Here is a 14,403-nt window from a genome sequence, read left to right on the forward strand (position 1 = left end):
CCTCTACCCCACTTCACCAACATAGTAGTCCCAGGAGTTACTAATGATCTCCCAAGGAGTGAAAATCTAATAGATTTATTTTGGAGACTCATCTTCAATCTCTTGGCAACGTTGGACCGGGTAACTGCCCTGCTCTGTGTACTCCTTCTTTTGATTCCTTTGCTTCGAGTGGGAGCGTAGGGGTTGGCTCACACCTGGTGGTGCTTGAGGGCTACTCCAGGTCTGTGATCAGGGACACTCTGGGGATGCTCAGGGGGATATGGCCTCCAATATGAACGGGCCTATTGAGCACACTCTGTCCAACCCCCACCCTGCTTTCTTTCTTAATCTCTCCCCCAGCTTCCATTTTACTAGTGTCTTCCCTACCCATCCTCCTTTCTTTTTTTTTTGTTTTGGTTTTTGTTTTGGGGCTACCTGGAAGTGCTCCAGACTTAATTCTGACTCTGCTCAGGGATCACTCCTGGTAGGACTTGCAGGACCATACCAGGTGCCAGGTACAAACCCAGGCCAGTCACAGGGCAAGCGCCTCACCCACTGTGTTATCTCTCTGGGCCTCTCCCTATTTCTTTTCAAGAGTTTTTCAAAATAGAGTTTAAGACTCTCTTGAGCCAGTGCCCAGATAATTCTCTCCTTGACCATAATTTATTTTTGATTTGTTTTGTTTTGGTTTTGGAGGGCCACACCCCTCAATGATCAGAGCTTACTCCTGGCTCTGCGCTTAGGGGTCATTCCTGGAGGGCTCAGTAGACCATATATGGTACTGGGGATCAAATCTATGTTGACCACATGCAAAGCAAATACTCTATCTGCTGTGCTCCAGTCCCTATGACCATAGCTCCTTTATGAGAATCTCTAATAGGCTGTTTTAATTTTGATGATCTTGGGGGGCTGGGGTGGAACCATTTAGATGCCTGCTGTGACTTGAATACCACCAGCTTCAATGTCCATTCTTGTCTATCAGATTGTTATACCAAGTGATAGCTACCTAAAGTGAAAGCATTTGACTTTAAAGGGATGTTTTTAAAACTGGAGTTTCCCCACGCACATTTTATTGAAAGTTATCTTTAATGTTCATTTATTCCTTGCTATACCGTCTAATTAGCTGCTAAATGTGGCAGTCTTCAGTGTTATAGCTTTCAGTCCTTTGCCCTCTTTCATTTCATGACCACCACCTGGTTAGTTGCCTAACCATCCTCAACCTCCCCAATTTCTCTTTTAGACTGTTTGCAAGCTAATTTCCTAAAGCATACCTGATCTGTCCTCTCCCTGTAGAAACTGCTCTATAACTTGTTGCTGTATACCAGTCCTCCCGAAGCTGAGAGGTAACTTAGGTGAAAGTACAGCTGTACATCTTCCCTGCACAACTTGGCTTGGGCTGTTTTCCCTTGTTTAGAATTCTGGCTCCTGATTGGAGGTGTTAAGATAGAACCATCTGCCTCTGAACCACTTGTTGGGGCCCCATAGGGCAAATAGAACACCATGACCACTTGGGTTTTGTTGTTGTTTGGTGTTGAATCCACACCCAGTGGTGCTCATGGCCTCAGGGAACCACACAGATCCTAGGATTGAACCCAGGCCCCAACATGCAAAAGACATGGCTAGCCTTTGAGTTATCTCCATGACTTTCCGTGACCTCTCTTCAAAGCAAGTTCGTTGACAGATTCTGTTCTGTTTCAGTAGCCACATTAAATTGGGCAAGTCAGGGAAAAAGCTTTCTCCTAAAACTTTGTAAGATTTACATATCTTAGCTGTTGTAATGATATGAAATACATGTTTTCTAACTTAAAAGTGTAAAACTTTAGACTCAAGGTTGGGAAGACTCCCAAAGTGGTCCATTGGGCGGCAGTATTTGCAGCCTGCGGCCCCCTGGGAGTGACAGCACTTGCCCCAGGAAACCTTTCCTGCTCCCTGCTGGCCTTAGTGTAAGCTTTGAACTCAAATGACCTTTGCTCGTTTTGGACGACAAAGGAAGTAATCCAGTTTAGAAATGTGCTGGAGGTGGGTGGGGGAGGGACAGGCTGAACCTTCCTCTTAGCTTAAAAACCACAAGACCAAATAAGGGTGTGTGAGCTGTCTCTGTCTGTGTTAAAGTTCATAGTGCAGTGTGCAAAAGTGGGACTTGGTTTTCCGAGAGATAAGCTCTTACCCAACCCTGGTGAAGTTTAAGCAGCAGCAACTCTGGCCTCTGCCTGCAGGGCTGGATCTGGAGAAGGAAAACCTGGGTCGGTGGGCTTCCCGAATGTGGGGAAAGGAGAGTAGGGGCAGCTTTTTTTAGTTGCAGTCCCAGTATTAGAAATCAACAAAGCCAAAGAGGATTTTTCCTGAAAATTCCTTGACTCTGCTTACACGGGTCTAAAGAGTCAGGGTAAGTCATTGGAAAGTGTAGCAAAGGTTAGAGTTTAAAGCAGTTCAGCCACTAAGAAAACAAATATTTCTATGAACCTTTATATGCTGAGGGATCAGATTTGTTTATGAAACTAAGATCTAGGCAGGATGAAGTTTGGGGCATTTACTAGCAGTATTAATAACAGTGTTTGGTGGTGGAGAGATAGTACAGCAGGTAAGGCACGTGACCAACCTAGATCCAATCCCCAGCACCATAGATGGTCCCCTGAGCCTGGCCAGAATGGATCCCTGAGTGCATAACCAGGACCAAGCGCAAAGCACCACCAGGTGTGACCCAGACTAGCCCCTCCCCTCGAGAAAACCCCATGTGTTTGCTTAATACACCCCAGAGAAGAGTTTGTGCGGCTTCTAATTATTATATCTAAAAATTCACAAAATTTGTCTTAGTCTGATAGCTTCCAGATTAATCAAGGGCAGCATGTACACTAGCAGCTGCTGAATGATGGTGGGGCCATGGAGAAGCCAATTGCTGCTACAGCTAGGACTTCCTTCCCCAGCTAATTCCTCTCATCCTCCCCTAAATCAAACCTCACCCACTCCAAGGCCTTCTTCTTCCAAGGGAAGGGACCTAGACTTGTTTGCATTTGTTTTCTTCACTCTTAGCCCCACACTTAACATCTCATGTGTATGGGCCAGTGGGCAAGTGGGCCTGTGATTCCACTCCAAGAGCCCCGGCGTGAGACAGGCTGTCACACAGCATACCTGGTTTCCTCACCTGCAGCCTTTCTGCCATTACTCATTCTTAGGGACTCAAGCTTCTCCCTAAAGTGCCTGAGAGTTTGCACCTTGCGGAGATCATGTCTCTTGCTCCTCCTGGACAAGATGTTCAAATACCCAGTCCCCAGAGCAGGTCTACACCCAGAAGGCAGCCTCCTGCGGGCTCCTCCTTTCCCCGTGCTCCTTCCTCCCTTCACTCCAGCTCCCCGTGATAGGTCAGTCAGGTGCCTGCTAGACCTTCCAAAGAGGCTCTGCTCTCTGGAGAACCTGGGTCAGAGTATCTGGAGACTGAAGGATATTCAGAAACTCTCTCACAGGCTTGCCATCAAAAGTAAATCCCTCTAAATATTAACATAGTTCTATTCCTCTTCCATGAGTATCATTCTTTTTTTTTTTCTTTTTGGGTCACACCCAGCATTACACAGGGGTTAGTCCTGGCTCATGCACTCAGGAATTACTCCTGGTGGTGCTCGGGGAACCATTTGGGATGCTGGGAATCAAACCCAGGTCAGCCACGTGCAAGGCAAACGCCCTACCTGCTGTGCTATCACTCCAGCCCGGAGAATCATTCTTTTAGTCTGAGAAGACAAAAGCACAATTACAGTTCAGTCATTTGAGGGTTATTGTTTTTCTCTGTTTTGCATCACCATTCCTAATTTTGGGAGTCTGTATCCTTTCTATGCTTTTATTTTGCTTCCCAAGCTCTATTATCTTTAACATTTCCATAAGACACAATTCAGGAAGATGGAGAAATTGCTCCCTGGTGGCAGAGCAACAGAACTGCAGACCTTAGAATTGCAGTGAAAGTGGTATCTCTGTCTGTATTCACTTTGACCTTTAGAAGTTTCTAGTTATTTCCTTAGAGTAAGTTTCTAGAAGTTTAGGGTCAGAGGGCACAGCAATCATATGACCAAATTGCCTTCTTATTGAGATGCATCAGTTTAAACTCGGTTTGCCAGCTTGATAAGCAGCCCTTGCCTTTTGTTGCCGCATGACCTTTTGGCTTTAATTATGCATTTCTTTGACTTTTTTTTTTAGAATCAGAGTATATGTGTTGCCACTTTATAATTTGCCCTTTGTAAATTACTCCTTTTCTTCAAACTACTTTTAGTAGAGATTTTTGGGGGTTGGGAATTTGTTTTTTGGGGGGGTCTTTTTTTTTGGTTTGGTTTGGTTTGGTTCTTGGGCCACACCCAAAGGTGATTTAGGCTTTCTCCTGGCTCTGTTCTCAAAGATCACTCTTGGTGGGCTCGGGGGACAATATAGGGCCCTGGGGATCTAACTCCGGTTGACATTGGCCAAGACAAGCCACCTTACCTGCTGTACTATCTACACACTGTACTATCTCTTTGACCTTAGTAGACTTTTTAATTATTTTTTGTTTGGGGGGGTCATGTAGGATAACATTGGTTTGTCCTTTCTCCCTTGCCACAGGGAGCTTAGGTTTATCAGGTTACACCCATCACAGTGCTCCCGAGTCACTCCCATTCCTCTGTTTATCTGTAGACTCTTCTCTGTGCTCTCCTCCCAAGCCAGTTAATCACCTTTTTCCCTAATCAGATTCTAATTTCCCTAATACCAGATCCTTTTAGGACATTGAACTTGTATTGTAAGTTAAATATTGCTTTTCTCTGTCTTTTGCATAGTTTACCTTAATGTCCTTTCTGTATGGACACAGGAAGACAGTTAATATTATGCTTTGTAACTTGGGAGTTGATTGACTCCAAATAATATTTACTACTAGACATCTGCTTTCTTGACTCAATTGCCCTTAGTTCCCAGCACCCCAAAAGCAGGCTCCCGACAAGGGATTGAATGGGCCCAGGGCAAGCTGTGAGCTACCCTGGCATCAATATGGGCCAGGCCAAAGTGCCACAGTACTCAACATGGTCATAGACAAATGCTGTCATGATCCAAAGGTAACCACGAGACTAGGACCCTGCTGGGGTTAGGAAGACTAACATGGCCTGAGGACTACGGAATATATAGTGAGATGTCCTCAGGAAGAACCAAACTGTAAGCTATATCTCTTACTATGCTCATACAGAATAACATTGCTAGAAATATTAGAAGTAGATTTACTACAACCATTTAAGTGGATTACTAGCTGAGGAAAGAACACACCCTCACTGGGATTCCCATCCTTGAGTGGATCTCCTAGTAATCTGGAGTAATCTCTTAAAATGAGATTATTATCCTTGAGTTAATCTCCTAGAGGAGAGGTTTTACCTCTCTTTGTTGATTTGTTAATGTTCAACCCACCTTTGTGTCACCACCCTACGTGATTGCTATATAAACTAAGACTGTAATTCAGAGGGGGCTCGGGTTCCAGAGGGCAGAGTCAGATCCAGAGGCCGGAAGGAGAATGAGGGGGAAGCAAGGAGAATGAAAGGGAGCTCGGGCTCGAGAGAGAAGCAGAAAGGGAGTGGAGATTGGAATAAACTACAATTGATACCGACCAGTGTGGCCCTCATTCTTTCCTTCGCCTGCCCATCTCCATGGACCCCCCCCCCCCGCCCCCCGGGGTGGGGGAAGCGGCCGGAGACACCGAACACCCAGTGGCAGGAGAGATAGAGCGCTGCTGGCTTTTTGAAAACACACATCTGTCGTCCCTTTTGAAAACATACAGGGTCACACCTGCTGGAGGCTCCTCGGACCCAGGTCATCAGCATGAAAATGTACTCTCAGCCCTTTGAGCTATCTCTCTTGTCAGTTTATTATTATTATTATTTTTAATGTTTGATAGGTTTGGGGGCCACACCCAGCAGTACTAGAGGTTACTTTGAGCTTTGTGTCTGGCACTACTCAGGGAACTATGTGGTCCTGGGGATCGGGGTTGACCACGTGCAGAGGAAACACCGTAACCCCTGTACTATTTCTTGGGTTTTACCTTTTCTCCTCACTGACCCTTTCATTAGCCCTCAGACTTCCTTCCTTTATCAGTAAACTTGGAAACACCACCTGTATAATAAGTTTTCCATTCTGGCTTTTTATCAGGAAAACACCTCCTGAGTCTGAGAGTAGAATGAAAGAGTGAAAATATCTGGAGTCGCTAAACTGTGAAGACCAAATATAGTGCATGACTTGCCAGATATTTCAGGGCTTTAGTTTGGTCATTTCTGAACTGAGAGGGTTCTATGCACTGAAAATCAGAAATGAAAGACATATTGGGCGAGGAAAATGCAACAACTGCCTGATGCTGTCACAAGAGTGCCTCACCTTGACTATTTTGAGTTGACATCTCTGCTTTATTTGGGCAAATCTGCTTTATTTAGCCAGAAACTTGATCTCTGCCCACCTGTTACTTTTTTTTTTTAATTTTTATTAGTGAAACACCATGAGGTACAGTTGTAAACTTACAAATTTTTGTGCTTGGGTTTCATTTATACAATGATCGAATACCCATTCCTCCACCAGTGCCCATTCTCTACCACCACTGATCCCAGTATCCCTCCCACTCCCTATCCCCCCCATCCCACCCTACCTCTGTGGCAGGGCATTCCCTTTTGTTATCTCTCTCCTTTTGAGTGCTCTGCCCACCTGTTTAAACCAGAAAGAAGTGCTTGGCTTTACATATTAGTAATTATTTTTGTTTTGAGGCCACACCCAGTAGTCTTCAGGCCTTCTGGCTTTGTGCACAGGGATCACTCCTGATGGTGCTCAGGAGACCATATGCAATGCTGGGAATCGAACCTGGGTTTGCCACATGCGAGATAAGCACCTTACCTGCTGTACTGTATCTCATGTCAGCATCTAAACAATTCCCATACTCTTTCATTAAAAATAAATCAAAACCATGAAGGGAGACAAGGAGATAGCACAGGAGTCAAGGATGCTTATTTTGTATGCTCAGGACTCTGGTTCGGTCCCAAGCACCCTGTGAGCACCTCTCAGAACCAACAAATGTGACCCTAGAGACCCCAGCACCAGAGGGCAACCCTAGTGATCCCCGACACCACAGGCATGAGAAGTTCTGCATTCTTGTGCCCGAGCACTGAACCTTCAGACCCAGTTGGTTGAGTATTGCTGGGTGTGGCCCCAGGCCCCATGAGTACTGTGTGGATGTCCACCCCCAAGAAAGTAAAACAAAAAGGGCCAATCATTCAAAACATTTTCCTAAGAACTCCACATAGAGAGTATTAGTAAGCGTTTTGACAGGCAATTCTTTCGGGGGCCTCAAGGAAATGCTCTGTCTGAAACTATTCTGAAAAATTCACTCAGGGGCAACAAGCATCCATATTGTTCTTCTTTTCCCCTTGCTGCTAGTACACATTAAACAATTAAGTTTACTTATTATTAATATTTGTAGTTATTTGAATAAACACCATAAGACATATAGATTCCAAAACTTAGTTCTCTGGGATCCGAGGGCAAGAAAATGTTAAAAGCCAGCAAGACTCTTACCGTAAATCCCAGTTAGGCCCTCGGGATGGTTTAGCTTTTCCTACACCATGGGATTCTGTATCTTTGCTTGTTTCAAGACTGTGTTTATGTTTCTAGAAATCAATGCAGGGGTAGCTTTGCTTGCCCCAGGTCCATTCAGAAGTCCCTCCGTGGGACCCAGCTTTTTGGGGTGTTAGGAACTGTGTCAACTGAAGCCTGAGTCTTTTAATTATGATGGATGCCCAGGAGTAAATACATTACTGAATCAATCAACTCCCAAATATTAGGGGCACAGCATTAATGTATTTAAGCAAAGAACATTGCTCTATAGTAAAATATGAAAAGGGCATAGGGAAAAGAGAAAAGCAAATAATTCATTACAGATATGAAGTCCAGAGTCACTAGAAGGTTTGGCACTGTAACCAAGCCTGACTTGGGGAAATTAGTAGCAAACAGAAGGAAAGGTAAGCCAAAGGAAAGGTAAAAGGTAAACTCAGGTGGATTAGGAGTGTCTATAAGAGCACTGTAAATATCTCAGCAGGGAAGGGGGAGGAGAAAAAGGGGCAATTCACTGATGAAGCCTAAAACACTTAGGCTTAACAATAGTCATTTTCATTTTCATACCTGATCTAGACAGGTAAATGGCTAATGCTAACCAGAGAAAATAGTTCTTTGAGCTATCTTACTGACCCCTAATTTTTTTTCAACATTTTTTTTCAATGTTTTTCAATGCCAGCCACACCGGTGGTACACCGGTGTACACCAGGGTGAAGGTGAGGAAGGGGAGGCCACTCCTAAGGACACTCCCATCAGAGCTCAGCCTTGGAGCATGGGCTTAATGGCTCAGTGCTTGGGGCTAGAGGCATAGTTCAGGCCTTGCAGGGTCATGTTCAGCAGTGCTAGGGGTCACCAGTATGACATTCAGCAGGAGTTTGATTCCTGACACCACATGGTACCACCAGCACTACACTCAAGCAGGGTTTTGGTCCCTGACACCAAATGGTACCCTGAGCGCCACTGGGTGTGGTCCCAACATAGCCCCCTCAAAATAAATGGGTATGGAGAGATATTACAGCAGGCAGAACACTTGCCTGGTACATATGGCCAACCCAGGTTTGATCCCTAGTATCACATGTGGTCCCCTGAGACCTTCCAGGAGTGATCCCTGAGCCCAGAGCCAGAAGCAGACCCTGAGCACCGCCTGAAGTGACCCAAAAAATGGAAAGAAAGAAAAATATGTGAAACAGTAGTAGAACAAAGTGCAACAGTTTTTATTTACTCAATACCATTGACTTTTATATTTTGGGGGCTGGAGAAATAGTACAAATGATTAAGGCACTTGTATTGCATGTAGCTGACCCCATTTTGACTGGGCATCACATATGATCCATTGAGCACTTCCAAAAGTAGCTCCTGAAAAAATGAAGTCATGAAATTTGCTTGTAAATGGATGAACATAGAGAGTATCATGCTGAAATGAATCAGGAGAGGGACAAATATAGAAAGACGGCACTCATTTTTGGGATATAAAAAAAAATAGTATGAGACTAATATCCAAGGCCAGAAAAAGCAGGGGCCAAGGAGGACTAATCAATGGTTGGAAGCTTGCCACAAGTGTGTGTGGGGAAAAGGGCAGTTAGGATAGAGAAGAGACCAGTATGACAACTAGTTGAAAATGATCATCATTCTGGACAAGAACTGAGTGTTGAAAGTGCATAAAGGGATATACATGATAACTTTGCATGATCACAATCATCCTGCTGTTCGTCGATTGCCTCAAGCAGGCACCAGTAACGTCTCCTCCGTCCTAGCCCTGAGATTTTTAAAGTGCCATATTCAAGGCTCTTTCAGGTTAGGAGAATGAGACCCATCATTGTTACTGGTATTTGGCATATTGGGTACACCACGGGAAGTTTGCCAGACTCTGCCGTGTGGGCAGGCTCCATTCGGTAGCCTGCCAAGTTGTCCAAAGGCCGCGCGCTTCTGGGAGCGTCTCTGGGTCTTGGCTGTTGATGGGGTTACACGGGATAACTTTTAAGTATCTTTATTGCAAACCATAATGCCCAAAAGGAGAGAGACAGACAGAGAGAGAGAGAGAGAGAGAGAGAGAGAGAGAAGGAGAGAGGGAAAGAGAGGAAAGAGAGAAGGGAGGAAGGAGAGGGGGCAAAAGTGCCTGCCATAGAGTCAGACTATGGAGGACAGGAGGGAAACTGGGACATTGGTGATAGGAAGTGGACACTGGTGAAGGGACATTGTGTACCTGAAACTCAACCATGAATAACTCCATAACCTTATAAATCACAATGAATCCATTTTTTTTTCTTTTTGTGTTACACCCGGCAATGCACAGGGGTTACTCCTGGCTTTGCACTCAGAGATTACTCCTGGCAGTGCTCAGGGAACCGTATGGGATACTGGGAATTGAACCCGGGTCAGCTGCGTGCAGACACCCTACCCACTGTGCCATCGCTCCAGCCCCCTCCCCCGAATCCATTTTTTTTAAGTTAAAAAGAATGTTGTCTGATGATAAATGGAAGGTAACCATGAATTTTCCTACTCTTGAATTCATCTGTCAGCACTTCAAATTTTTTTTTAAAAAAAGGTAGTCTTAGCCAAGTACCACCCTACCTTCTCTATTAAGTTAATTTTCTATCTTAGATGCCAAGGTACATGGACTATTATCAGTCTAGTAAGTTTCCAGAATCATGACTTGGTATGTTTATGTGGATCTACCAGCTACATACTGGAGGTATTTCCACTCCAAGGTACTTTTCCTTATTCCTCTATCACTTTGCAAATTGTGTTGTTAGATCTATATTAAGCTTCGGTCTGGGAAGATAAACTTTGCCCTGATCCCTTCCTCTTCCCCTTCTCCTCCATCCCCCCACCAGCTAAGCAGTCAGTTCTGCTTACTGCAGGAACATTATAAGAACCACACAGAATGACTTTGAAAGGTATAGAGCTGCCTTCCACACCGGCACCATACAAGTTTGGTAAAGCTAGTCTATGACACAAACGAACAACTGCTTAAGTTGGAGTGACAGTTAGTGCTGAGGCTTACATTATTTCTTGCTGAAAAGCTTCAGTGATGTTCCTTTGGTCAGAGTCCTACGCAAGTGAGTTAATGATTTTGATCCCCAGAGCTAAAGCAGCTTGCCGGGTGACAGCCAGTGTCCTCTCTCAGTTGCACTGTGGGTGTTGGCACAAGACCGACACTGAACAGTGATGAGTATCTCCTTCTTCAAGTAGGAGTAAAATCCTCAGAAAAGAGGTAAAATTGAGGTCTTAATGTCTTAGTAGTTGATACCGTAGATTTGTGCACTAAAAGGAGCAGGAAGAATTTTCACAGATGGGAGGAGGTAGCGTAGCCAGTGGGGAAAAAAGTAAGCTGCAGGTTAATCAAGCAGAGACCCAACTTCTGAGATCTGGTATGCCCCGCTGGCAGTGATTATGAGGTATATCACCGGCTCCCTAGCGCTAGAACATTCTGGCATTGCAGTCAGAAAATCTGGGTTCAAATGCAGCTCACAATTTTGTAAGTAAGTTTTCATTGTTGTTCACATTATTTCATCTGTAAGGGCCCCTTCAATAGCTGCCCATGTGGTTAAATAAAATAACATATGTTTGTACTTTTTATTAAAGTATTGTTAATTTTACTCCAAAAAGGGGGCTGGAGTGATAGCACAGCTGGTAGGGCTGGCCACCAACCTGGGTTCAATTCCTCTGCCCCTCTCGGAGAGCCTGGCAAGCTACCGAGAGTATTTTGCCCACACAGCAAAGCCTGGCAAGCTACCCGTGACTTATTCAATATGTCAAACACAGTAACAAGTCTCACAATTTGTTGTGAGGTGTACTGATGCCCGCTTGAGCAAATCAATGAACAACGGGAGGACAGTGCTACAGTGAAGTGCTACTCCAAAAAAGAGAAGTCTTTTTCAGTTTTACTAAAGAACTTTTTGGCAGGACTTCTTTTTCATCAGTGTGTTCTCGAATGCTTCAGGATCACCTGGTCTGCATGAGCTCCAGATTGTTCCCCATGAGACTGGCCGCCCCAGTGATAGGCTCTGTCAGCACAGGGCAAGGCTGCTTCCAATTCCCGCCAGGCTGGTACTTTTACTTTGCGTTTGCTGATCATTTTCAGCGTCTACTTCTACCCAACATGTATTTTTCAGTTTTTAGAATGAGTTGGAGCCTGGAGTTAATCAACTACAACATTTTTGTGTTTTTTGTGGCACCCCTCTTCCTGCCTTAAGTGAAGAACGGCCCAATGCCAAAAGCAGCCACCGAGAGGGCTAGGAGAGAAATAAAGCCATGTGCCATTCCTTGTAGTTGGCTCCTTTGTCTCCCCAACTTGCAGACAGAACCTTATCTCATTGATTCCTTTCCTCGGCAGTGAACACAAAACTCCAGAAATGTGTAGAGCTGTGCACTGGTTTCAAATTGTGTCAGATTTCTTCAACAGAAACCTGGGCTCTGAAATATGACACTTCCTCTCACAATACTGATACCTACGTACCTACCACAGCTGAGAAACTCCTGCTTGACTCAAAGTGCTGCTCTAACTCTGCTTGCATTCAGGGACTTCCCAGATGACCCAGATGTCCAGTGGAATACAGAGAGTGTGGCCAGTGTCCTCCTCCAGTATATCCAAGTGAATGGCATCAGCCTGGTAAGGAACACCTTCCCGTCATGCAATTGTCCAGTCTGCCTTTTCACTTCCATGGCCATGCTCAGAAGTGACCCCAGACTGGGGAGTAACTCAGGCTCACGTTCACGTGTCTGAGATGTGAGTCTGATCTTCCACAGCACGTGGTCCCGAGGACCTTCCGGTGTAGCTCTTAGAGCCCCAGATACTTACCAGGTATGACCCTTGTGTCCCTTACCCCCAGAATTACTGGGTCCAAACTATATGAACATCAGTTCCATAGAGCCAGGCCAAGTATTGCCACCAGTGGCCCTGAGACCTTTAGATACTGCTTTGAAAATGGCCGTATCCAGCAGAGCTCAGGGCTTATTCCTGACTCTTTACTTCTGGCCATATAGGGTGCCAGGGATCAAACCTGAGTCAGCAGCATGCAAGGCAAGTGCACTACCCACTGCACTATCACTCTGGCCCCCTAACAGTCTTTATGAGACTGAGAATTGAATTATTAGTGCTCAGGTAGAGGCAGATGTTTTTCCAGTGTTCTGGAAAATCCCCCCATTCCCCACAGCTGTCCAGGCACCTCAAGTGCAGTTTTCCAGGAGATGCTGTGACCCTCATTTGTATAGACTTTCACCTTTTACTAAACATTCCACATAAATTTTTTGGTGGGGAGGTGTCCCTTGGGTTTGGAGCCACACCCAGTGATGCAGAGGCTACTCGATGCTTGGGAGACCACAGGCTGCTAGAAATGGAACCAGGGTTAGCCACTTCCAGCCCCAGATTCTTACAGTTTATATCTTTTTTTTTCCTTTTATTTGTCTTTTGTTTTTGGACCATGCGCAGTAGTGCTCAGGAATCACTCATGGCAATGCTCAGGGACCATTGTGCAGTGCCAGGGATCAAACCCAGATTAACTATGTGCAAGATAATAAGCACCCTACCTGTTGTACTTTCTCTCCAGCCCCTTAAATAGTATTTTAACTTTAAAGATAAATATTGGGACTGGAGCGATAGCACAGCAGGCAGGGCATTTGCCTTGCATGTGGCCAACCTGAGTTCAATTCCCAGTATCCCATATGCTTCCCCGAGCACCACCAGGAGTAATTCCTGATTTCATGAGCCAGGAGTAACCCTTGTCCATTGCCAGGTGTGACCCAAAAAGTAAAGATAAATATTGTTTTAATTCTTGGTTTTTGTGGAGGAAAATGAAGTTTCCAGAAGCTGAATGGTTAGACTGTCAGGAGCAACCTCCAGGCACCAAGTGAGTCTTGAAACAAAAAGAAAGTGTGAGAGAGAGAAGGAGAGAGAGAGAGAGAGAGAGAGACAGACAGACAGACAGGCAGACAGACAGACAGACAGACAGAGACAGAGAGACAGAGAGACAGGAACAGAGAGAGACAGAGAGACAGAGACAAAGAGAGACAGAGACAAAGAGAGACAGAGAGAGACACAGAGAGAGAGTAAGATCATATCCACTATATTGAGAATATTTGGGTCATAAAGCAATATTAAAGACTCACATTTACTTGAGACATGGAATAAATCTGGTAATATTTATCTGGGATCCACTGGACAGGGCTATGTGTGTCATCAATTTTCTTCTTTCTTTTTTATTGGGGGGGTTGTTGTTTTTGGTTTGGTTTTGTTTCTGGGTCACACCTGGTGATGTTCAGGGGCATTTCCAGTGGTTTGAACCAGGATTAGCTATATGTAAGGCAAGTATCTTAACCCCTTGCATTATCTCTCCAGCCCACCAGTGGTTAATTTTAAGGTTACCAGGAATATTTACTGTCCACATCTAAGAGAGTGGAAAGATTAAAAAATAATAATCTTTTTTGGGGCTGGGGGGGCCACACCCAGGGATGCTCAGGACTTACTACTGGTAGTGTTCAGGAACCATAGAAGATGCCAGGTATCAAACCCAGGTTAACCATGTGCAAGGCAAGCACTCTATCTCGGTATTATTAGTAGCACTGTAGCACTGTCCTCCGGTTGTTCATCGATTTGCTCAAGCGGGCACCAGTAACATCTCCACTGTGAGACTTGTTGTTACTGTTTTTGGCATATTGAATATGCCACGGGGAGCTTGCCAGGCTCTGCTGTTCGGGCGGAGTACTCTTGGTAGCTTGACGAGCTCTCCAAGAGGGACAAAGGAATCGAGCCCGGATCAGCCACGTGCAAGGCAAATGCCCTACCCACTGTGCTATTGCTTCAACCCACTATTAACATTAAATAGCAATAACAATAATTAA

The 14,403-nt window shown here is 45.0% G+C and overlaps 1 protein-coding gene across 2 annotated transcripts in view; it reads left to right on the forward strand.

Moving 5' to 3' along the window:
* Nucleotides 1–14,403, forward strand: part of PIGL (phosphatidylinositol glycan anchor biosynthesis class L) — a 61,360-nt gene that overhangs the window by 26,836 nt on the left and 20,121 nt on the right. For both annotated transcript variants that reach the window (XM_056136598.1, XM_056136599.1), the window contains one exon: nt 12,085–12,175. In XM_056136598.1, the coding sequence (XP_055992573.1) occupies nt 12,085–12,175 (91 nt within the window). The remainder of the gene's footprint in view (nt 1–12,084; nt 12,176–14,403) is intronic.

The sequence above is a fragment of the Sorex fumeus genome, unplaced genomic scaffold, assembly GCF_029834395.1.
Source record: "Sorex fumeus unplaced genomic scaffold, SorFum_2.1 ptg000122l, whole genome shotgun sequence".
In the NCBI taxonomy this organism is placed as follows: domain Eukaryota; kingdom Metazoa; phylum Chordata; class Mammalia; order Eulipotyphla; family Soricidae; genus Sorex; species Sorex fumeus.